The sequence below is a fragment of the Mobula hypostoma genome, chromosome 8 (genome assembly GCF_963921235.1).
Source record: "Mobula hypostoma chromosome 8, sMobHyp1.1, whole genome shotgun sequence".
NCBI classification, from domain to species: domain Eukaryota; kingdom Metazoa; phylum Chordata; class Chondrichthyes; order Myliobatiformes; family Myliobatidae; genus Mobula; species Mobula hypostoma.
The window spans coordinates 147,977,251-148,000,985 of record NC_086104.1 but is presented as its reverse complement, the minus strand read 5'-3'; the positions used below and the strand labels follow the sequence as shown (position 1 = coordinate 148,000,985).

The 23,735-nt window shown below is 44.6% G+C and overlaps 1 protein-coding gene across 2 annotated transcripts in view; it reads left to right on the top strand.

The window, feature by feature from the left end:
• LOC134351035 (serine/threonine-protein phosphatase 2A 55 kDa regulatory subunit B alpha isoform) overlaps positions 1-23,177 on the top strand; it is a 91,664-nt gene extending 68,487 nt beyond the window's left edge. For both annotated transcript variants that reach the window (XM_063057024.1, XM_063057023.1), the window contains 7 exons: positions 527-692; positions 4,096-4,208; positions 8,300-8,477; positions 14,413-14,577; positions 15,906-16,075; positions 20,202-20,293; positions 22,462-23,177. In XM_063057024.1, the coding sequence (XP_062913094.1) occupies positions 527-692; positions 4,096-4,208; positions 8,300-8,477; positions 14,413-14,577; positions 15,906-16,075; positions 20,202-20,293; positions 22,462-22,741 (1,164 nt within the window). In that variant the 3' untranslated portion in view covers positions 22,742-23,177. The remainder of the gene's footprint in view (positions 1-526; positions 693-4,095; positions 4,209-8,299; positions 8,478-14,412; positions 14,578-15,905; positions 16,076-20,201; positions 20,294-22,461) is intronic.
• Positions 23,178-23,735: the final 558 nt, after the last annotated feature.

Sequence of the window (23,735 nt, the reverse complement as noted above, 5' to 3'; positions counted from 1 at the left end):
ATGGAGTTTGTACATTTTCACTGTGGCTGTGTGCTTTTGCAATGTCCTTCTACATCACAAAAAAGAGCTGCTTAATAGATTAATTGGCCACTGTGGATTGCCTGGAGAGTGTGTAGAATGTAGGAAAATCAGGGTAGTCTTGAAAGACACACAAGGCTCCAGGAAAATGGAGTCGATTGGATTATCCCAAAAACTGGCATAGACTTTGTGCCAAATGACCACTTGCTATGCATAAGGAATTTATCATAGGCTTTGCATTTGTGCATTGTATTGCCAAAAAAATACAAGCATTTCCAAAGGCAAGCGTACTCAATTACTTTAAAGTTCAGTGTAAAGTAGGCACTCCAACCAATGTAGCAAATCACATTTTTGTGTGTTTGACAGGGATTACTATCCAGGACCAACAGAATTCCTTGAATCCAGTTATAATAATTTTTTTTTATGATAAAGCAAAGTAGTTAATTTTATCATGGGTAGATATGTATCATGGTTGTGGTGTTCAAATCTATTCTGTTCTTTCTTGCAGAGCAAAAGCCAGCCTCATTGCAGAGGTGAATATAATGTTTACAGTACTTTTCAGAGTCATGAGCCAGAATTTGACTACCTGAAAAGTTTAGAAATTGAAGAAAAGATCAATAAAATTAGATGGTTACCCCAGCAAAATGCTGCACAGTTCCTGCTCTCAACAAATGGTGAGTTCCTTCTTCATTCTCTTGCTCAGGACAGCATCCTTCCAGTCTGAGCAACACTCGCAATGTTCAACAACAGATTCATTATTATTATTATTATTATGATTTATTATTATGATTATGAGGATGTGCAGTCCCCTTTTATTGTCTTAGTAATGCATGCATTAAGAAATGATAAAAATGTTTTTCCAGAATGATATCATGAAAACACATGACAAACCGACTTAAAAACTAACAAAAACCACATAATTATAACATATAGTTACAACAGTGCAAAGCAATACCGTAATTTGATAAGAACAGTAAAAGTCTCAGAGTCTGTCGAAAGTCCCATCATCTCACGCAGACGGTAAACCTCCAGCGCCGCCAACTTGCCGATGCAGCATCCCAGAAGCATTCGACCACAGTCCGACTCCGAGTCCATCCAAAAAACTCTGAGCCTCCGACCAGCTACTTGACACTGAGCACCATCTCTGCCGAGCGTTTCGGCCCCGGCCCCGGCCCCGGCAAAAAGCGATACGCAAAGCCGAGGATTTGGGGCCTTCGTCTCCGGAGATTCTTGATCGCACAGTAGCAGAGGCTGCGAAGCAGGCATTTCAGAAGTTAATCCAGATGTTCCTCTGCGCTTCTCACAGCTGTCCCTGTCAAATCCAGATTGTGCACGGCACCCCTAGTTACACATATCGATATTCATTCAGAACGGCTGTGTCGCGCTGCCATCTTCTCTCTCCCTCCCTCATGAATGATTTCACCAGTGTTTGTAATACTTAAAGGCTCTGTTTCTGCAGAATATTGCAGAAATTCTTATAGTTTGAACTTTCTTTTTGTCTTCTGTTTTCTTATTGGCTGGAGAAGACTGATGACAAAATATTCAGAATCATGGGAACTTGTGTGGTGCAGAATGTGCAGAGCAGCCTCTGTGTTTTGAGTAATATTTGATCACAGAGTAATGCAGCGTAGAAATAGGCCCTTCAGTCCAACTGCACATCCATGCTAGTCCCATTTGCCAGCATTCAGCCCATAACTGTTTGAACCTTTCCTATCCATATACCTGCCCATAATCTCCTGAATGTTTACTATTCGTATATCTGTCCAGCTGCTGTTCAGAAATTCATATTTTAACCATTTCCTGCTGTAGTTCATTCCACATACATGCCACCCTTAATATAAAACAAGAAATTGCCCTCAAGTTTATACTAAATCTTTCCCCCTCTCGCCTCCTACTTGAGCACATTTGGGTCCCATCTCTGTGCATCACCTGAGCCACGCCACTTAATATGGCACTACTTCTCAGCTGGTAAATTGGTTTATTATTGTCACATGCACCAAGGTACAGTGGAAGAACCTTGTTCTGCATGCCATCCAGACAGCAATCATGGAATTAGAACTCTCAATCAAATAATTCATAGTAATTTTGCTGCAAGAGGGCATAGTGAATTTGTGTCTAGGCTGATTTTGCTGACTGACAGTCCCAGCTTGGGTAGTTATTAGTCCCTTTTAATATTGATATTGGTAGCAGAATTGGAGTGAAATTCCAAGTTGCTACAATGGGCTTTGCAGCATGTTCTGTGTTAGTGTGAGTGGAAGTCATGGCCTCAAAAATCCAGCAGCAATGAAACAAGATGTGTCTCAATAAGAATTTTTATCGTGCTGCAGAGGTGTCCATAAGGTTTCTAAATGCCTTTTTACATGGGTTATAAATTGCGTTATAAATTACAGTACATTAAAAAAAAATAGGAAGATAGAATCTTGAATGCTGGTGACTCCTCATTATAGAATGAGAAATGCTGTCAATCTACTTATCTTTGGAAATATTTGTAACATCAGTCATATCACCAGTAACACCTCTCTCAACGAATTATTAGACTGACCGTGGTGTCACTTTTCTGGTAGAATGGCTAATTATATGAAGTGGCACAGTAGCATAGTGCTTAGCACAACGCTTTACCGTACAGACGACCCAGGAACAATTGCTGCCCCTGTGTGCAAGGAGTTTGTACACGTTCCCTGGGTTTGCTCCGAGTGTTCTGGTTTCTTCCCACAATCCTTTCGATCTATTAAATATGCAAAGGACATTTATCATCCAAGTATGTATGCGGTACACAACCCTGAGATTCGGATGCCCACAGACAGCCACAAAACAGAAAACCGTGGAACCTGTTTAAAGAAATGCATCAACCACCCAACGTGCAAAAAAGAAATAAATAGCGCAAATGTCAAAAAAGCGGGGGGGGGGGGGACACAGAATACAAAACACCAAATCACGAAGATTAGGAAAGGGTTGAGGCATATTCAGTTTTGGTCAATCCAGCGTCGCGTTCCTCATATTTGCAGGCTGCAGCACTAGTCCACCTTGATCAAAAACACACAAAACAGCGACAAAAAAAAAGAATGACCAGAAACCAGAAGCAGGTCATAATATGAACTACAGAGTCCAGTCCACAAACTGCACTCGTTAAGCCTTGTCCAAGGCCCGTGGACTCCGGCAGCATCGAGGGAGAGAGTCCATTCATACACAGGTAGACGGCACTAAACGCCAGCCTGCCTTCTGCTCTCATCCTTGTTGATTTCAATCTTCGTCACCGCTTTTATCAGAGGGGATTGGCAAGAAATTAAGTCCATCATGGACTTTCCAGGCTTCTTGGCCTCCAGGTCACACACTTCGCTCAACTCACTAAACTCGCTAGGAGACAGCAAAGCGCTAATCACTCAATCAGCTCAGAAACACACCACCAAAATATAGAGAACAGGCTCCAACAGGAGCAGAACCACATTTGAAAGAAAAAGATGAAGTAAACCAAATAAAAGTAGTAGGTTTGTAAACGTCTGAAGAATATCGCCCTTAGCTGCGTTGTTCGCTGGCACCGTCTTCTTCTGGGTCTGTTTTGCAGTTTTATTTGAAAATGGAATTGGCAGAATCGGCAGCAACTTTGACAATATAAGTCACTGCATTTATGAAAAAATAGTATGCAAATAACTTAGGATTATCACATCTCTAAAATATCTATGTAAATTTAAACCATTGCTCTAGTATACTATAAAAGTTAAATTAATCTTTCAGCTGTTTGGATTCAAAGACAACACTGCCGTGCTGAAGTCCTGTTTCCAAGTTGTACTATTGGACATTGATCTTTAGTGCATTTATTCTCTGATATTACTTATTGCAGCATTGTTTCTAGCGTCTGCTATGATGCAATGGGGTTATCATGCCTGATTAGTATCGTTAAATGATTCAGACAGACACTTGTTCATGCAAATGGCCAGTCTGGATAAGATGCCTGCATTTCACAATTAAACTCATTTAAAAATATTCCTCTTGGATCATTTAGAAGTTTAACTCCAACACTTGTGTGCTACAGGCTCAGTTGCCACTATTTATTCATGCATTTTTATTTTATTTTGCCAGATAAAACAATAAAGTTGTGGAAAATCAGTGAAAGAGATAAACGACCAGAGGGATATAATTTGAAGGAGGAAGATGGTCGGTATAGGGATCCTGCCACAGTCACTACACTTAAGGTGAGCACTTAAGTACAAATTGCTTTGCAGCGCACAAAAATGTCAAGTCAAGTTTATTGTCATTTACCCATATACACGTATACCGGCAACCGAGATGGTTCCCTGAACCAGGTGCAAAGCACAGTGGTACACACTACACACAATAACTTGGGAAAGTAAGAATAAAATCTACAGATGAACTGTCTAAATAAACAAAGTAAAGAGCACACATTGAATATTATAAGGTACAGAACAGATTGACCAGTGACACTTTCAATCCGCAAGGAGTTCAGAAGCCTAAAAACCCGAGGGAAGAAACTATTTCTCATCCTGGCCATTCATGCGTTTATGCAACTGAATCTCCTGCCTGATGGTGAAAAGTCAGAGGATGCTAGATGGATTGGTGGGATCCTTAATAATACTAAAGGCCCTGCGTACACTGCACCACTGATAAATATCCGTGATGGGTGATAGGGAGACCACTATGATACTCTCAGCTGTTCTCACAGCCCTTTGAAGGGACTTCCAGTCAGAAGCTTGGCTGCTCCTATACCAGATGGAGGTGCAACTTCTCTCGGCACTCTCAATGGTGCTCCTATAACATTGTGTTAAAGATGGTGGCTGTGGGGGGGGGGTGCGGGGAGCTGCCTCGCTTGCCACAATCTCCTTAAGAAGTGGAGGCGCTGCTGTGCCATCTTGTTCAGGGAGATGATATTAAGGGATCAGGTGAAGTCATCTGTGATGTGAACTCCCAGAAACTTGGTGCACTTGACTCTCTCTATGAAGTGTGTATGTTTTAGTGTTTTTGATGATGGTGAAGTGTGAAATCTGGGGTAAGTTTTCTTTAAAAGGGAAATTCTAAGACTATTTTGGATGGCAGTTTTGGTCCTGTTTCGGGGTATCCATTTCTACGGAGTCCCTGTGTTATTAATACTGAGGCTGAAGGTCCCAATTTGGGCATCCTGCGACGGAAGTCCGAAAATAAACAATTGCCCCTATATGGCACCTTTATGGTAATGAAATATTTTGGACATTCAGTAGATCTTTTTCAAACAAGATGATGCTAGGACGCAAAAGATCCTTGTTCCTCTGCACAGCTCTGAATGCCGTATTGTAAAAGGGGAGCATTCATGATATCAAGATTGAAAGCACCAGTGCAAAGTTATATGGATCAAGGAATGTTGAACAGTCTAGCTCTGTCTTGAAAGGAGAAGGTTGAGGCATGACTTGCTCAATGATTCATTGGGTAAGGACGCTACTGGCAAGCCTGCCATTAATTTTCCACCCTTACTGACTGAAAAAACGAGCCACTCTTGAGCATTTTGCAAGTTTATTAAATACAGTGTTGTGAGGATTTGTAACTAAAATAAGGCAATGTATTTCCAAGTCGGGATCGTGCATCTTGGAGGAAACTTTCAGATTTTAATGTTTCCAAGAAAGCTCACACTTCAGGTACCAATATCATTGAGTGGTGGCCCATACTTTCTTGACACAAAGATCTGTATCTTGCTAATCTTGTTTATGTGCTCTCCGGTGAAAGAAGGGCTGTGGAGTAACTCAGTAGGGCCCTAAGTTGATTAATGAATCTGACAGAATACACAAAGGCAGTGATTCCAAGTCAGGAGTAAGCCAGGTTCCGCTGATGTGAGATCACTGAAGAATCAAAAAGAATGTTTTAACTTGGACAACTGTTTTTGATAGGAAACATTTGAGGTGAATACTGTAGAGAGATATACAAGAGGAAACCTGCAGATGCTGGAAATCTAAAGCAACACACACAAAATGCTAGACAAACTCAGCAGGTCAGACAGCATCTATGGAAATGAATAAACCTTTTTTCATGACTGAGAGGAAAGGGGTTAAGATGCCAGAATAAAAAGGTGGCGGGGAGTGCAAGCAGTTAAGCTGGAAGTTGCCAGAGAAGCCGGGTGAGTAGGAACGATAGTGCTGGAGGAAAAGGAATCTGATAGGAGAAAGGAAAGGAGGAAGGGATCCGGGGCGGTGCAAGGTTTACTGCTGGAGGAAGACTGAGAAGGGGCGTGTGAAATATAAATGGCATGAGTTTGTTTAACAGACTTATTGCACTGTTCCAGTGCTGTATGTTCTGCAAGATCCATGAGCTTTGTTCGAGGTATTTTAAAGGGAGAAAGGGGTGTGGAGAACTGCTGGGCCCTGGTAGCTAAAGGTCACTGATGGACCACACTTAAATTTGGGGCTACACATATACAATGCTGAAGGAACTTAGCAATTCATGAGAGGGGAATAAACAGCTGTTAAGCGCCATTGAAGCTGTCTGACCTGAGTTCCTGCAGAATTTTGTGTGTGATGCTCAAGGTTTCCAGCATCTGCAGGTTCACCTTGTGCTTAAAATTGGGGTTACATTGGAGGGCAGAACTGGAGTATAGAATCCTTGTGGATCTGAAAGAAGTTAGGGTGGAAGAGGTAAGCCTGTGGGCAGACTTGGCGATAAGAATTTTAAATCAGAGTTATTTAAGTGAGATCCAGTGTAATTCAGCAGCAAGATGGACAAATGGAACAGTCCTAGTTAGAATATTGGCAGTGGGTGATATTTATAGAGGGTGGAAGGGCAGGACTGTGTGCTGTAATCAAATTTAGAGATGACGGAAACAAAACTAATCCGTTCAGTAACACGTTCATGAAGGTCAGCAAGGTTGCACTGGATCTGATTTCTGTTGATAGCTGGTGCCTATAACAGAGTAAGAACACTTGTGTTATATTTGGTGTTTCTTTTCTTGGATTTACAAGCATGTTATTGCTGTGCCAGAAGAAGGGGCAGAGGCAGGCTACTGGTTCCTTAAAACCAGTCGCTTCAGGCAGATGGGGCTCGTCAGCTGTGGTTGGCAGCTTATCTAGGAGAAGGAAAACTTGGTTTTCAAACCTCCACTGCCTTGCAGTTATACCCACTCATGGGAAAGGCTTTGGGAGTAAACCTCGAGGGAAAAATCTGGAGCTGGAGCCCCTAAGGCAGTCCTACAATTGAATTCAGCGTTGACTAGCAACACCGCCATTGGTGCCAAACTGTATCGGTCTCTGCCGTTCCCATGGGTTCATCATCTGAGTGGAGAGAGGGAGCTTGCTGGGCAACAGTTAGGATGCAACATCCATGGTCGACTCTGACCAGTAAGGTCTACTACTATTGCTGTGATGTGTAGAGCTGTATACCAGAGATATAAGCAAACATTTCCAAAGGGAATTGAATTTAATTGACTTTATTACTTGCGTCCTTCATAAACATGAGGAGTAAAAATCTTTACGTCTCCGTCTAAATGTGCAAAGTGCAATTTATAGTAAATTATAATGAACAGTATGTACAACATGACAGTCAATATAACATAGAAGTACAATTGTATGATCATGAATTAATCAGTCTGATGACCTGGTGGAAGAAACTGTCCTTTATAAATGTCCTGAATAGTAGGAAGCTCACTTTTACAGATGCACTAGGCTGTCTGCACCACTCTCTGCAAAGTCCTGCAATTGAGTGAGGTACAGTTCCCATAACAGCGGGTGATGCAGCCAGTCAGGATGCTCTCAATTGTGCCCCTGTAGAAAGTTCTTAGGAATTGGGGGCCCATACCAAACTACTTCAACCGTCTGGTGCAGATGTAGTAGTAACCCATAGTAAGTCCTGTTATCTTGCTTTGTTGCCTGTGCCTTTCTCCCTACGTCCACTTTGTCACAAGGAGATAGACATTACATCCTTGCAAGGCAAATTATTCCATATTCTCTGCGTGTGGGAACTTCTTAACAACCTAGTCTTTTTCTGAAATTTTAAATTTGACTCCCTAAGCATGATGCTTTTTTTGTCCAAGTTCAATTTTAAATCTTAGTTTTCTGAACCCACTACACTGTTTCTCTATAAAACCTGAGCAATGGGACAACTTGCACTTGTGCTACAGTCTGCCATTCTCCCTCATGAAATGAAATTCTTTCAATAAGAACTACTGAAAAGTATAAAAACAATGTTAGATAAACTGGGCGTGTCAAGCAACATCTGTGGAAAGGTTATACTATACTGTATAGTGATATACCTTGCTCCATTCTGTTTATTTCGTTTAAAATTTTTAAAACCTCTTTCTGCTCTTTCCCAGGTGCCGGTATTCAAACCTATGGATTTGATGGTTGAAGCAAGTCCTCGAAGAATATTTGCTAATGCGCACACGTATCATATAAACTCTATTTCAGTCAATAGTGACTATGAAACTTACTTATCAGCCGATGACCTTAGGATTAACCTGTGGCATTTAGAAATCACGGACAGAAGTTTTAGTATCCTTATCATTTTGCACTCATCCTTTTCTGGGCAAAAGCTTTCTTTTTTTCAGGCAACAGTGCTACTGACCTTGGCTTCCATGCTAAAGATTATTTCATGTAATGTTCTGTTGGTATTGTTCAACACATTGCCCTTTGTATCCTAAACCAGATAGTGAGTATTTGATTCGATTCACAGCCTGACTTTCCAGTATTTTGTAGGTGCACGGCTGTCAGGGCAGGTTAATGGTTCTGCTGATCTTCCGTGATCAAATATCTGGACAATGCTGAGGATCCCTGGATTAATTGTGCACACTCTTGATTCTTCCAGACCAATTGTGTATACCCAAAAATGCGAAGTAGCTGGCTTGAACAGCTTCTATGGCAGCATCCATAGAGAGGAATAAACAATCAGCGTTTTAGGCCGGGACACTTCGTCAGGATTGGGAAAGAAGGGGGCAGAAGCTGGAATGAGATGGTGGGAGGTGGGCGGGGAAGGATTACATGCTGACAGGTGAAGGATGAGGCCAGGTGATGGAGAAGATAGGTCTGTGGGTGGGGGAGGGGGAATGAAGTGAAAAGCTGGGAGGTGATAGGTAAAGGGTTGAAGAAGGAAAATTTTAGGAGAGGGCAGTAGACCATGGCAGACAGAAGGAGAAGGGGCACAGGAGGGAGGTAATCAAAATGTGGGGAGAAGAGAAAGAGGGGAGCTGGAATGGGAAAAGAGGAGAAGGGAGATATTACTGGAAATCAGAGAAACCGATGTTAATACCATCAGGTTTGAGGAGTCTCACCTCATTCCATCTGTGTTGCTCCAGATTTGCATTATCTGCAGAATCTTTTGTGTTTGTGATTTGAACAGCTTCAGGAGTGTTATCAGATAATTGTCTTTTGGATGAATAAAGCAAGTCATATACGGCTCATTTAATCTGCCAGTGTAGTCGCGCGCAAATGCATTACTAAACAAACACATGGAGGCAGAGAGAGCTGAACTCAGAATGCCTTTACTGATTCAAAATCGCGCACTTAAATCTCCCCTCCCATGGGCCCCTGCGACCCGCAGGGCGGACGTGAAGTCAGACTGACCCCGGAAGGTCTGCTCGCGGCTCCCAGTGGCGGTTCGAGTCCGGCGTGTGCGGGCTGCCACCCCCCCCCGCCCCAGAAACGTCCATCGGGGGGATGGAGCCCTCAGTCTGTGTGGCTTGCCTGGGTGGTCAGCCTTGCCAGCACGGTGCAGGTACCCTCACTGGTTGCTCAATGTCCAAGTGCGCCAGTTTGAGGTGGTCCACTGTAAAAGTCTCTTCCCGGCCACCCACCTCCACAACACGTGGTTCCATTGTGCCGGATCACTTGAAGGGTCCCTCATATGGCCGCTGTAGAGGTGAGCTGTGCATGCCCCTGTGAATAAAAATATACTCACAGTCTCGGAGGTCTTTAGGGGTCATGACGTGGAACCATGCCTGGAGGTCGGGACCGGTGCCAGGGTCCCTACCTTGTCCCGCAGCCTCGTTAGCACCGCTGCTGGAGTTTCTTCCGAACCTCGGGCCTCTGGTACGAACTCGCCTGGGACCATCAGGGAGGCGCCGTAGACCAATTCCGCCGAGGAGGTGTCCAGATCCTCTCTGGGGGCTGTGCGGATGCCCAGTAGGACCCAGGGAAGCTCATCTGTCCAGTTGGGGCCCCTGAGGCACGCCATCAGGGCCGACTTGAGATGCCGATGGAATCGCTGTACCAAACCATTGGACTGGGGATGGTACACTGTGATGTGATGCAGCTGGGTGCCCAGGAGCTGTGCTAGTGCTGTCCACAAACCAGACGTAAGCGGCGTCCCTCTGTCGGAGGTGATGTCCATTGGGAGGCTGAACATGGCGATTCAGTTTGCAATGAGCGTCCTGGCGCAGGACTCAGTGGACGTGTCTGCGAGCGGTATGGCTTCCGGTCGCCTGGTGAACCTCTACCATGGTAAAGATATACCTGGCACCCCGGGAGACTGGCAGGGGGCCGACAATGTCCACGTGGATGTGTTGGAACCTCCTGTGCGTCGGCTGGAACTGCTGGAGGGGAGTCTTCACGTTCCACTGGACTTTGGCGATCTGGCGGTGTATGCATGTCCTAGCCCAGAGTCCGACCTGTTTGCGCAAACCATGCCAGACGAATCTGTCCGCTACCAGCTTGATGGGCGGGTGGGCCAGGTCGTGCAGTGTGTCGTACACCCGGCGCCTCCGTGCTGCTGGTACCACGGGTCGGGGTTTGCCGGTAGACACGTCGCACAGGAGTCGATCCGCTGCCGGGCCGATGGAGACTTCCTGCAACTGGAGCCCCGAAACGGCGGTGCGGTAAGCCGGGATCTCGGTGTTGGACTGTTGTGCTTCCACCAGTGCTGCGGAGTCTATTCCTGAGAACGATATGCCTACTGAGTGGAGGCAGGGGCGAGATAGTGTGTCAGCGACAGCGTTGTTCTTCCCTGCGATGTGGTGGGCGTCTGTGGTGAATTCTGAAATAAAGGACGGGTGCCTCTGCTGCCGAGCTGACCATGGGTCCGATACCTTGGCCAGTGCGAAGGTGAGGGGCTTGTGGTCCATATACATGGTGAACTCCCTTCCCTCGAGGAAGTACCGGAAATGCTAAACAGCCAGGTACAGCGCTAGCAACTCTCTGTGGAAAGTGCTGTACTTCACCTCTGGTGACCATAGGTGCCGGCTGAAGAAAGCGAGTGGTCGCCACTGGTCCTCAACGAGCTGCTCCAGGACTCCGCCGACGGCCGTGTCGGAAGCGTCGACTGTGAGTGCCGTGGGTACATCGACTCTCGGGTGCACTAGGAGGGCCGCCTTTGCCAGCGCCTCCTTGGCCTGCCCGAACGCCTCTGTGGACTCCACGTCCCGTGCCACTTCTTTGGCCTTACCGGCCATCAGGCTGAACAAGGGTCTCATGATGCGTGCCCTCACCGGCACAAACTGATGATAAAAGTTGGCCATCCTACGAACTCCTGCAGGCCCTTGACCGTGCTGGGCTTGGGGAACTGGCGGATGGCCTGGACCTTGTCCGGTAGGGGAACTGCACCATGTCGGTTGACTCCGTGGCCCAAGAAGTCGATCTCCGTCAGCCCGAACTGGCACTTCGCCGGATTGATTGCCAGTCCGTGGTCGCTCAGGCATTGGCAGAGCTGGCGCAAATGTGCCACGTGCTCTTGGTGCGAACAGCTGGCCACCAGGATATCATCCAAGTAAATGAAAACGAAATCCAGGCCACGTCCCACTGAGTCCATGAGCCTTTGGAAAGTTTGGGCTGCATTCTTGAGACCGAATGGCATCCTTAGGAGTTCGAACAAGCCGAATGGGGTGATGAGGGCTGTCTTGGGCACGTCATACGACGTGCACTGGGATCTGATGGTATCCCCTGACCAGGTCGATTTTCGAGAAGATGGTCGCTCCGTGCAGGTTCACTGTGAAGTCCTGGATGTGGGGTACTGGGTATCTGTCGGCCGTTGTGGCGTCGTTGAGCCTTCTGTAGTCTCCGCAGGGCCTCCATCCTCCTGCGGACTTGGGCACCGTGTGCAGCGGGGATGCCCACGGGCTGTCTGAGCGGTGTACGATTCCCACCTCTTCCATCTTACGGAACTCCTCCTTGGCGAAGTGGAGCTTGTCGGGTGAGAGCCTGCGAGCTCGGGTGTGCAGCGGCAGTCCTTGCGTGGGGATGTGGTGCTGCACGCCGTGCTTGGGGTTGGCCGTGGAGAACTGCGGGGTGACTGGAGGGGAATTCCGTCAACACCCTGGCGAATTTGTTACCTGAGAGGGTCACGGAATCCAGGTGGAGGGCCGGTAGCTTGGCTTCTCCAAGCTGGGGAGTGTGGAACGTCTTGGCGTGGACCAAACACCGGCCTTTTAGGTCGAACAGGAGGCAGTTGGCTCGTAGGAAATCTGCCTCTAGTAGTGGCTGTGACACCGCTGCCAACGTGAAAGTCCAAGTGAAACGGCTGGACCTGAAATGCAGTGAGATAGTTCGCGGACCGTACGTCCGAATACTGGTGCCATTTGCAGCGGTGAGTTCGGGGCCTGGGACTGTGTTATGAGTGTCCATGTTTGAGGGGGGGAGTACGCTGACTTCCCCTCCGGTATCTACCAGGAAGCGCCGTCTGGAGTGTCGGTCCCAGAGGTACAGGAGGCTGTCTCCCTGGCCAGCCGTCGTAGCCATTAGTAATGGCTGGCCCCGATGTTTCCCTGAAAAGCACATGGTGGACGGCAGCGGCACACACCTGAGCCCCGTCTTTGGTGATAGAAGCACCATTGTTCCGAACTTTCATCCTTTTTCCCCCGTGGATCTCGACAGCTTTGGTCGCGGGGTCTTGGCTTTGGGGCGCACGATTGTGGCTAGGCCAATGGAGGCTGCTCCATGTTGCTTGCTCTGCCAAAGGACTTCTGCTTTAGCTGCGACCCTGTGTGGGTTGCTGAAATCCTCACTCGTGAGGAGGAGGCGAAGGTCCTCTGGCATTTGCTCGAGGAACAACTGTTCAAATAAAAGGCACGGCTTATGGCCGTCCATGAGCGCCAGCATATTATGCATGAGCTCGGATAGCGTGTGGTTGTCCAGACCGTCCATGTGTAGGAGACGTGCGGCCCGTTCGCAGCGGGAGAGTCCGAAGGTACGGATCAGGAGCGCCTTAAGCTCAGTGTACCTGTCCTCCGTTGGTGGCTGGCGTAGGAAGTCGATGATCCGGCCTGCCGTCTCCTGGTTGAGCGTGTTGACCACGTAGTAGTACCGCGTGGCGTCGGCTGTAATGTCTCTGATACTGAACTGGGCCTCAGCCTGCTCGAACCAAACGTGGGGCTGAGTGACCCAGAAAGTCAGGAGCTTCAGAGAGACTGCGCTGTGTGAGTTGCTCAAACTCATGGCTGGTCGCTGAGTGGCCGGTTCCGGGTGCCGTCTGGAACATCAGGGTCACCAATGTAGTCGCGCGCAAACGTGCTACTAAAGAAACACACGGAGGCAGAGAGAGCTGAACTCAGAATGCCTTTACTGATTCAAAATCGCACGCTTGAATCTCCCCTCCCATGGGCCCCTGCAACCTGTGGGGCGGACGTGACGTCAGACTGTCCCCGGAAAGTCTGCCCTGAGCGGGTAGTTCCAAACGCGCTACTGCGTGTCTGCTCACGGCTCCCGATGGCAGTTCGAGTCCTGCGTGTGCGGGCTGCCACACCAGCTCCTTTTATTGACCTGAAGGTTTTGGCAGCTCTGCCAAGAAGTTTGTCTTTATTTCACATGCAACAATACAATGTACAGCTAAATCTGAGCAAACTGCAGAAGGTTTTTAATGTTTCTGTTGCAAAGGAAAGGTAATTGGAAATGGAAAATTGCTCAGCAGATCAGGCAGAATCTGCAAAGTAAGTTCACTTTTCAGGTCGATGACATTTTGGTTGCAGAGAAAAACTAAATTTGGTCAAATTAGTATAGTGGTTAATTTATGTTACAGACGGCGGTAATCTTGAGATCTTGGAGAATGTAGGCTTGGGTATGGGAGAGTTCTATGGAATAAAAAGGCAGCGTGACTTGCTGGCACAAGTTGATATGTGGCTTGGGATGGGCGGCCATTAGAATGAATTAGATTTCTCCGAAACTTGGGTAGTTGCAGTTTTCATTTGGGGCCTGACTCCAAGCCTTTTATGGTAACAGATTGCAACTAACTAGCAGGCGATAGCCATAATGAAAGACATGGGTAACCTTCTTGGGGCTAATATTTTTCCTGTTCTAAATATTGTCCATTGCAGAGTTGACTCTTGCAGAAGTGACTTTTTTTGCTTTAATAGTGTATTTTACTTTGCTATAATTTTATGGAAATAGGATATTTCTTGGGACAGTTGCAATCATAAGCTGAAAAGATAACTTTTTCCATCCTCCGACCAGGCTGTCATTTTGTGTGGCCAGTTATCCTAGTATTACCCTTGATGGCCTTTCTCAGATATTGTAGATATCAAGCCTGCTAACATGGAGGAGTTGACTGAAGTGATTACAGCAGCAGAGTTCCACCCCAATCAGTGCAACACATTTGTATACAGCAGTAGCAAGGGAACCATTCGACTGTGTGACATGAGAGCAGCTGCCCTGTGTGACAAACATGCCAAATGTAAGTCAGTGACTCAGATACTTATTCTTCAGTGATTTGTAATTTCAATGAATGCTCCTTTCACATGGCTTAGAAATCAACTCCTTTGATTGGACAATTGCAACAAATTAAGTGGTTCAGTAACCACTGACATTTAGCAACCTGCTGCAATCTATTGCGGGCAAATAGTGGAGCCAGAATACCTATTTGTTGACTGACAAACTTGATTTATTTCTCAATGTTTCTATATCTTGTACATTTGTTTTTGGTTTCTGTAGTGGTTGTCCCCTAATATAAAGAAAGCAGGGACCCAAGGTTAATTTCCTGCATTTCACAGACTGAAGTAATATTACAATATTGGTACTATGACATTACATCTTGTGTTTCCTAAACTATTTCACAGACGAGGCTGGCTCTCTTTCGCCGATGTTGTGTTCTTCCCCCCACCCCCCAGTGGATTGATCTAACTGTATTCTGCATTGTCCTGCTCTCTCCAAAAATAGCTGTCAGCGGAAATTTTCTTTCTGCTTCTTGCTTCTGATCCACGTCACCATGCTCTGTTACATCTGCACCATTCTAGTTCCCTTCCTTATGCACAACCACTCCATGTCTTTCTGCAAAGAGTTGATTTTTCCTTGTAAATAGACAATAGGTGTAGGAGTAGGCCATTCAGCCCTTGGAGCCAGCACCACCATTCACTGTGATCATGGCTGATCCTCCAAAGGAACTCAAAGATTCCCTGTGGACACACGATGGAGATGCAACTTTGGTTGACCCTTTAAAGCAGGGGTTCCCAACCTCCTTTATGCCATGGACCCCTACCATTAACTGAGGGGTCCATGAACCCCAGGTTGTCACCCCCCCCCCGCTTTAGAGCTTAATTTGGCATTGACTTGGATCTCTTATATTGAAGGTGGTGATGTGACAACTAAAATTCAGCTATACCTGGTTTGTCAATTGGAATCCTATTATTTACAAGATATCTAAGCGCTGAGAGGGCGCATCCAAAAATCTGGCTTAAAAATAATGAGCATTTTCTAGTGATTAAGATTCTTTACAGTACAGTGTCCACTGCCTTGTGGGACTGCATGTTATGACCAAAACATTGGTTTCTGGTTTTCTTATCAAATATTTGATAAGGAGATTCTAGCTATTTTATTTTGTCGAACATGCATTTATTTACATTTCTTGCTGTAAATAGGGATACTCATGGGCTTGAATTTAATATTTTACTGAATAGGTGTTAAATATGCTGTTTAATCAAGATGACAATTGTTTAGTTGCTTCCAAGTGGAATATAAAATGGAAGAACTTTCTGGACCATCTCAACATCTTTTCCTCCCCAACAGTGTTTGAAGAACCTGAAGATCCCAGCAACAGGTCGTTCTTCTCAGAAATAATTTCTTCTATATCAGACGTCAAATTCAGTCATAGTGGTCGCTACATGATGACACGAGATTACTTATCAGTGAAAATCTGGGACTTAAATATGGAAAGCAGACCTGTGGAAACGTACCAGGTACACAAGTTGCTGTTATTTTGCGTTGGCAGTTTGGTATGCTGTTTGCTTGATAATTGTGTGATTAGGGCTTGTATGCCAGGCTCGATTTTTCATTTTTCAATTCATGCACTTGGGAAAGGGCCAATACAGAATATACCCATGTAGCCCCCCCCCCCCCCCGGCCAGCCTCAGGGTCGCTGGGCTTGCTGTCATCTAGGGAAGCAGCCCTCGGCCCCGCCAAACTGGGTAATTAGTTTGTGTGGATGCTGTATGATGGTACCCATCCCCGCCTGAATAACAGACAATACATAGAACATACATAGAATAGTACAGCACAGTACAGGCCCTTCGGCCCACAATGTTGTGCCGACCCTCAAACCCTGCCTCCCATATAAGCCCCCACCTTAGATTTCTCCATATACCTGTCTAGTAGTTTCTTAAACTTCACTAGTGTATCTGCCTCCACCACTGACTCAGGCAGTGCATTCCATGCACCAACCACTCTCTGAGTAAAAAACCTTCCTCTAATCTCCCACTTCCCATCCCTTATCTTAAAGCCATGTCCTCTTGTATTGAGCAGTGGTGCCCTGGGGAAGAGACGCTGGCTATCCACTCTATCTATTCCTCTTATCTTGTACACACCAGATACGATTAAATGATTTACAGTTTATAGATATTACTAGAACTATATAATTAATAGAGAATAAAATATATTTTATAAAAGGAAAATAAAAGGCACCACACTTATCAAAGTTCAATCTCTTCATGCACAAACAGTTGGAGCTCAGTACCCTTCTTCTTCACCCTGTGACCCCTTGGACCACCTCGACCTGCCGCCTGGGACCAACAATGGTGGTCGACCAGGCGCTCCACACAAGTCCATCTCCGTCTCCTCTCCTCACCCTGGAACTCGGACTCCTGCTCAGGGTCCAACCCCATTAGCGGACTCACAGCACCTGGTCCATCCTCTGTCTCTGTCTCCCGCCTTCTGCCCAAAACCCCGCACATACAATATCTTACAGACACACCAAAAGCATAACAACTATACCAATTGGTTCATAACATCTTATCAGTAACGTGATCTAAACAAACTGCTAGCGGGAGGACTTTCTCAGCAGTTAACATAACAAAGAAGCCCTTTCAATTATAACATAACAAAGAAGCCATTTTAGTTAGACTACACAGTGGCATTAAAAAAAAAGAAACCCCTTACACTCACAGTAGCGTAGTGGTTAGCGAAATGCTTTAACAACATCAGCGATTTGGGGTTCAGTTTCACCACTGTCATATGTTCTGCCCTTAGGCTGATGGGTTCCTCTGGGTGCTCCGGTTTCTTCCTCCTCCCAAAGACGTATTGGTTAGGGTTGTTAAGTTGTAGGCATGCTATGTTGGGGCCAGATGCATGGCAACTGTTGCAGAGTTCCCCCAGCACATCATCGGACTGTGTTGGTCATTGACACAGACAGGGCATTTTACTTTGTAAATTTGACAAATAAAGCTGATCTTTATCCTCCCACCAAAAACTGCAGCAGACCAACAGCACCTGCTAAACCAATGTGTTATTTTCCCATGTGTCCTGAACTGTCCAGTGATCAAGGTATCTAATGATGTATTAGGCACTCTTGTTCTATAATTTCATTGGCACCAGGAATCGTCTCAGCTGGTTATAGCTGGGAACTGGGAATGAGAACATAACCTTATATTTTTGTATGTGGCTACAGCATCTCTTTATATCAAAGCTAAATTATTTTACTGTTTGCCACAAAAAGACCACTTGGCAACTAATTCACAAAATGCACTAGACAGATGTGTATCTTTTCATGCTGCCTTGTGCAGTTTTTAATGACCTATTAACTGGTATGTCTTCGGTCTGTGGGAGGAAACCAGAGTGCTTGGAGAAGACCCACAGGAGGCTGTACAGACTCAATACAGATCATGTTGGAATTGAACACTGAACTCTGCCCTGAACTGTAATAGTGTAGCAGTAACTGCTACACTATTGTAGCATCTGGTTTTGGGTGATAGGTTATATTTTAATACTACACGTGGGTTCCCAACCTTGCTTAATGCTATTGGCTCATGGCATAAAAAAAGTTGGGAACCTCTGTGCTATCACAAGGAAAACTTGCATTGCAAAGTTCCTTGCTCTCTTAATATCTCATATAAAACAATAAATATGATAGCTATGCACAAACATGGCAAACATTTACAACTTGCGCAATCCCATGGACCGTTGTGACATGAATAACTGGTTACCTTTTTGTTGTTTTTGGCAGTCTGTGTGATGAGACAGTACAGGAGAATTCTCCATCTAATGTACAAAAGGCAGCATTTCTGACTCTGTATCTTTACCTCAGTATTGATTTAGACTGTCAACTGAAATGGAGCAGCATTTACAGCTTTCTGGCTTGGATAAAAGTACCATCAACTGAAGCAAACTTAGACCTATACCCAGAAGCAGAACTCGCTGTGGTCTTCTGCTGTAGCCCATCCACTTCAAAGTTCAACTTGTGCATTCAGACATGCTCTTCTGCACACCACTGTTGTAATGTGCACTTATCTGAGTTACTGACAATTTCCTGTCAGCTTAAACCAGTTTTGCCATTCTCCTCTAGCCTCTCCCATTAACAAGGCATTTTTGCTCACAGAACTGCCACTTACTAAATGTTTTGCTTTTCAAAGTTCAAAGTAAATGTATTATCGAAGTACACATGTCATCATATACAACTCCGAGATTCATTTTCTTGCAGACAAACTCAATAATTCTATAATAGAATGAGAATCATAATAGAATCAATGAAAGGCCACACCATCTTGGGCATTCAACCGGTGTGAAAAAGACAAAAAGAAATGAGCAATAAATATTGAGAACATAGGATGAAGCGTCCTTGAAAGTGAGCCCATAGGTTGTGGTAACATTTCAATGATGGGACAAGTGAAGTTGAGTGAAGTTATTTCCTTTGGTTTAAGAACCTGATGGTTGATGTATAGTAACTGTTCCTGAACCTGCTGGTGTGAGTCCTGAGACTCCTGTGGCACCTTCCCAATGGTCGCAGTGAGAAGAGGTGTGGGTCCTTGATGATGTATGCTGCTTTCTTGAGACAACACCATGTAGATGTGCTCAATTGTGCGGAGAGCTTTATCCATGATGGACTGGGCCATATCCATTTGTAGAATTTTCTATTCAAAGCTGTGATGCAACCAGTTTTCATTCTCTATAAACCGTAGACTGTAATGCTTGAAAATCCCAGAGATCAATTTCTGAGACACTCAGCCACCCATCTGGTGCCAACAATCACTCCACATGACATTTGGTCTGAACAACAATTGAACCTCTCGACCATGCCTGCATGCTTTCTGCATTGATTTGCTGTCATACGATTGGCTGATAAGATAATGCAATTATGGAGCAGGTGTACCTAATAAAGTAGCCACTGAGTGTAGGTACAAAATCAGCTATTCTGTGTCTTAAAAAAATGGTTGGGTTAGGGCAGCATGAAGCATAAAGCCTATGTCCTAAGGATCCCTTACAGTTGTGAAGTTGCAGCCTTTAAATTGTGTCACTGCCAATTATGATCCCTTGATATTTGCACTGTGCATGCAAAAGTTGGTGCACATCCTTTCAAATGTCTAATGTTACTGTGTCTGATGCAAATTACCTGGTTTAATTTTGGTGCTGTTGCTCCTTAATTACTTTTGCTTGACCTAAGGCATCTTGTTAAACTGAAGGGATGATAATATGGAGACAGCAGCTTAATTGGGCAAGAGTTGTTTCACTTGCTGTAATTGCCCAAATGTATTGGGGTGACTTGGAAATTTGATTGGATTCTGATGAAGCAAGACCAATTTCTCTCCGTTACCTGGGAAAAAAGACATATTGGTTTACTTTTATTTTCCTTACTTGCTTTGTAAGAAGAATTCTGACACTCTTCCTATTGATAATCCCACTCCCTTGAGTTTATTTAACCCTATGCCTTCACCACCTAAAAAACCAAGGTTTTCAAATGTTGCACCTGGCTTTATCAGTATATTAAAGGATTTAATAACAGTCCACTTATCCAAAAATTATTTGTGATCTTGTATTTTGTATAAGATGAGTCTTCACTGTGGCTGCACTAGTGCTGATTGTTGATTGTTCCTACAGGTGCATGAATACCTCCGAAGCAAACTCTGCTCACTATACGAAAACGACTGTATTTTTGACAAGTTCGAATGTTGTTGGAATGGATGTGATAGGTAAAAGTTGATTCTTCTACCATGAGATCTTCAATTGTTCTTGCTGATGGTATTTATTTTGGTAAATTGTGTCATGGGACCAGTGATTGCTGTGTGTTCTGCGCTTCAGGTACAGTGATCCAGTGCTTGACAGTGATTAGTTTCAGATATTCATGGCTTGTAGTTTTCATTGAAATATGACACTTGTTCAGGGTTACAGTAAGACTGGGAGATAGGAAAAGAGCTAGGCCATTTGGCCCATCGGAATCTACTCTGCTATTCCATCATGGCTGATTTATTATCCCTCAAATCCTTCTGCCTTCTCCCTGTAACCTATGATACTCTTTACTAATTAAGAACCTATCAATCTTTGCTTTCAGTATACCCAATAACGTGGCCTTCACCCTGTCTGTGGAAATGAATTCCACACATATGCCTCTCTCTGGCTAAAGAAATTCCTCCTCATCTCTATTCTAAAGGGATGTCTTTCTATTCTGAGGCTGTGCCTTCTGGTCTTAGACTCCCCAGCTCTTCACATCCACTCTTTCTGCCAAAGCAGTAATGAAATTTGGTTTAGTGCCTTTTTGCGGACTTGGTAATCAAGCTTGATATGTCTACAGTTTCCGGGGATGGGCAGCTTGTCTGACTCCTGAACAGAGCATAGACCTGAGACTCTTCCCACTAGGTAGGATGGCTGCTTCAATTGAATACCAGTGGTTTGGCTGGTTACAACATGCTGTACTGCAGTAATATGTCTTTTATTGAGATCATGTTCTCTTTCCCTACTGAGTAGGTAGAAGAAATGTGATCTTGTTTGGTGATTGAAAGCTGGATTCCCATTTTGTGAGAGTTAACAAATGTGGGGGATTGGATACTCAATATTTTTATATCCTAAAACAGATGGGGTAGGGTGTAGCCAGTTGATGCTTACTGAGTAATGGAAGATGGAGCTGTCTTGTCTTTTACATTGGCCTCAATCTATGATAAAACTTGTTCAGTAAATTTGGGATGTAAACAGGTTCATGGCAGAGGTTGAGTCACAAAGGCAAAGATCACTTGTCTGGCATGCTGGTTTTACTTTTGTACATTTAAGTAATAGTTCAACCTGTAGATCAGTACTGTCCATTGTGCATGGCATGTATTCAGCTGACTCACTGATAAAAGTTTCAAAATTTTATAATTTGGTTTCAGCAAATTAAGGTGGTTAATAATCAGAAGGCTTAACTGAGTGGATGTTTGAAAAGATCAACTGATTGGCTGTGTCCCTGTGAACAGCAAATGAATTGGTTTGTCGTTCTGGAAATACTGGTGGGATTGCTGAGTTCAAGATTTACTGAAAGTGAAGTTATGCCAGTGTTGGTGATTGCAGGCTAGAATCTTCTTTGTACTCATGTTTTAAATATGTAATGGGTGGTCATCTAATGTAATGTTTTAATTCTATGCACTTGATCCATTTGTTAAGTACATTTCAAGATTTTCTTCCTTACTGACTTGCCTGGGGAAAAAACTATTTTGAGCCTGAGTGTAGAGTGATGTTTTGTTCATGGCATGAGCTGCAGATCGCACATGTGTTTTGCACTTTGGCTTGACGTTTCCAAAGTGTCTTGCAATGGGGCCCATCATGTAAGTTTAGAGCAGTTACTGTTACCTATCATTAGTGATCAGTAGCTCATTCTGAAAACTTTGTCTAAATTTTCAAACATTGCTCTTGATGTAAATGTTGGCTCCATATTATGGCATCCATTAGTGAAGAATTGCTGGGAGCATGGTTAACACTGAGCTATTGTATGAGCGAATTCATGTTGAAAAGAAAAATGGGAAATGGCTGATTTACCATAAATTGGAAGGGCGACAGACTTGGTGCAGTAAGTGTTGCAGGTTTTGTGAATTCTGAATACTGTGTGGTTGTAGCTTTGCCTTGGAAGGTTATTCAGTAGCCAGCATTTGCAGTACTAGGCTTGGTCAATGCATTAATGCAGCGAGTCCCAACAAGCCATTCTGATCTTTGAGACTGACATAAAATTAATGAGAGTCACTCAGATTTTTAAAAAACTGAATTTGTAAGGCTCTAATTTCTCAGTGATATGTTAATAATCTTGCGATGTGCCAAGCAAGAGTTTGAGATTGCAGCAAAACCTCTTGTATTGACTCAATGATACTAATGGTTGAATGTTTTACCCCCCTTCCAGTGTTGTCATGACTGGGTCGTACAACAATTTCTTCAGAATGTTCGACAGAAACACAAAACGGGACATTACGCTAGAGGCTTCGAGAGAGAACAGCAAACCACGGGCTATCCTGAAGCCACGTAGGGTGTGTTCAGGCGGCAAGAGGAAGAAGGACGAGATTAGTGTTGATAGTCTGGACTTCAACAAGAAGATCCTCCACACAGCTTGGCACCCCAAGGAAAATATCATTGCCGTAGCCACAACCAACAACCTGTATATATTCCAGGACAAAGTGAATTAAAACCTGTGCAGTGAAGAAAGAATCCGATTCCTGCCTAGTTAAGATAGTGTAGCCTTTGTATCTTGTAAGAGAGAGGCCCATTCTGGCCCCCTCCCCACCTCCTCTCTTCAATCAGTGCCATTTATAACGCACACCAGTCACGTTATCGCAGGGAATTGTTTTTACTCCTATACCCAACCCCACCCAAATTTGCAACTTATGATCGCTAGTCATTTGGCGGGGAGGGAGGTTGTCTCTGCATTACAAATTATGGGCTACTACATTAGCATTTTACTGCATCAGATCTTCATTTAATCCACTCCTTTGCCTTCCATTGTGATGAGGTTTTGAGGAAGAAGTCCTTCAGTCATGGTATGGCAATGTTTTACTGTGTACCCTCATTACCGTAATGTTCTCTATCCCCGCCTCGCCCCCACCCTCCCCCTTTTTATCTACATACAGCTTGTTGTTAATGCTTGTAACATTCCTTCTCTGACCTCACGGATTCCTCCATCCGGCCCCATTGGAGTGTAAAGGACATGACCAGGTCAGAGTTGGGTCAGTGGGTCAGGTGGTTTTTGTTGCATACAGATGTTTTAACAACCGACTGTAATATTGCTGCCCTGCCATTCCTGGCACCAGAAAAACCTACTGAATAAAAATGATAAAAATAGCTCCTTTGGTGCTTTTCTTTTTGGAATTAACTGTACTTTTTGAAAATCCCATGTACTCTTTTTAACGGAATGCATTAAAGAGCGTGTCTAATACTGGTAAGTTTTACTGATGTTTGATGTAATGGAATATAAATCTTAAGTATTTTCTACACGGTGTTAATAAACTTGTGCGTTTTCAAGGGGACGCCAGTGGACTTGATGAAGTCCATCTGTGTTTACTGTTTCATTTCCGCCCAGCCTTTCATTTCTCAATGTTCTTTTCCGCCTGCATGCAGAACTTGCGGTGCTTAGCTTTGAGGTACACTTAACTGCAGAAATTTGGGATCTGATTGCTTCTCAGT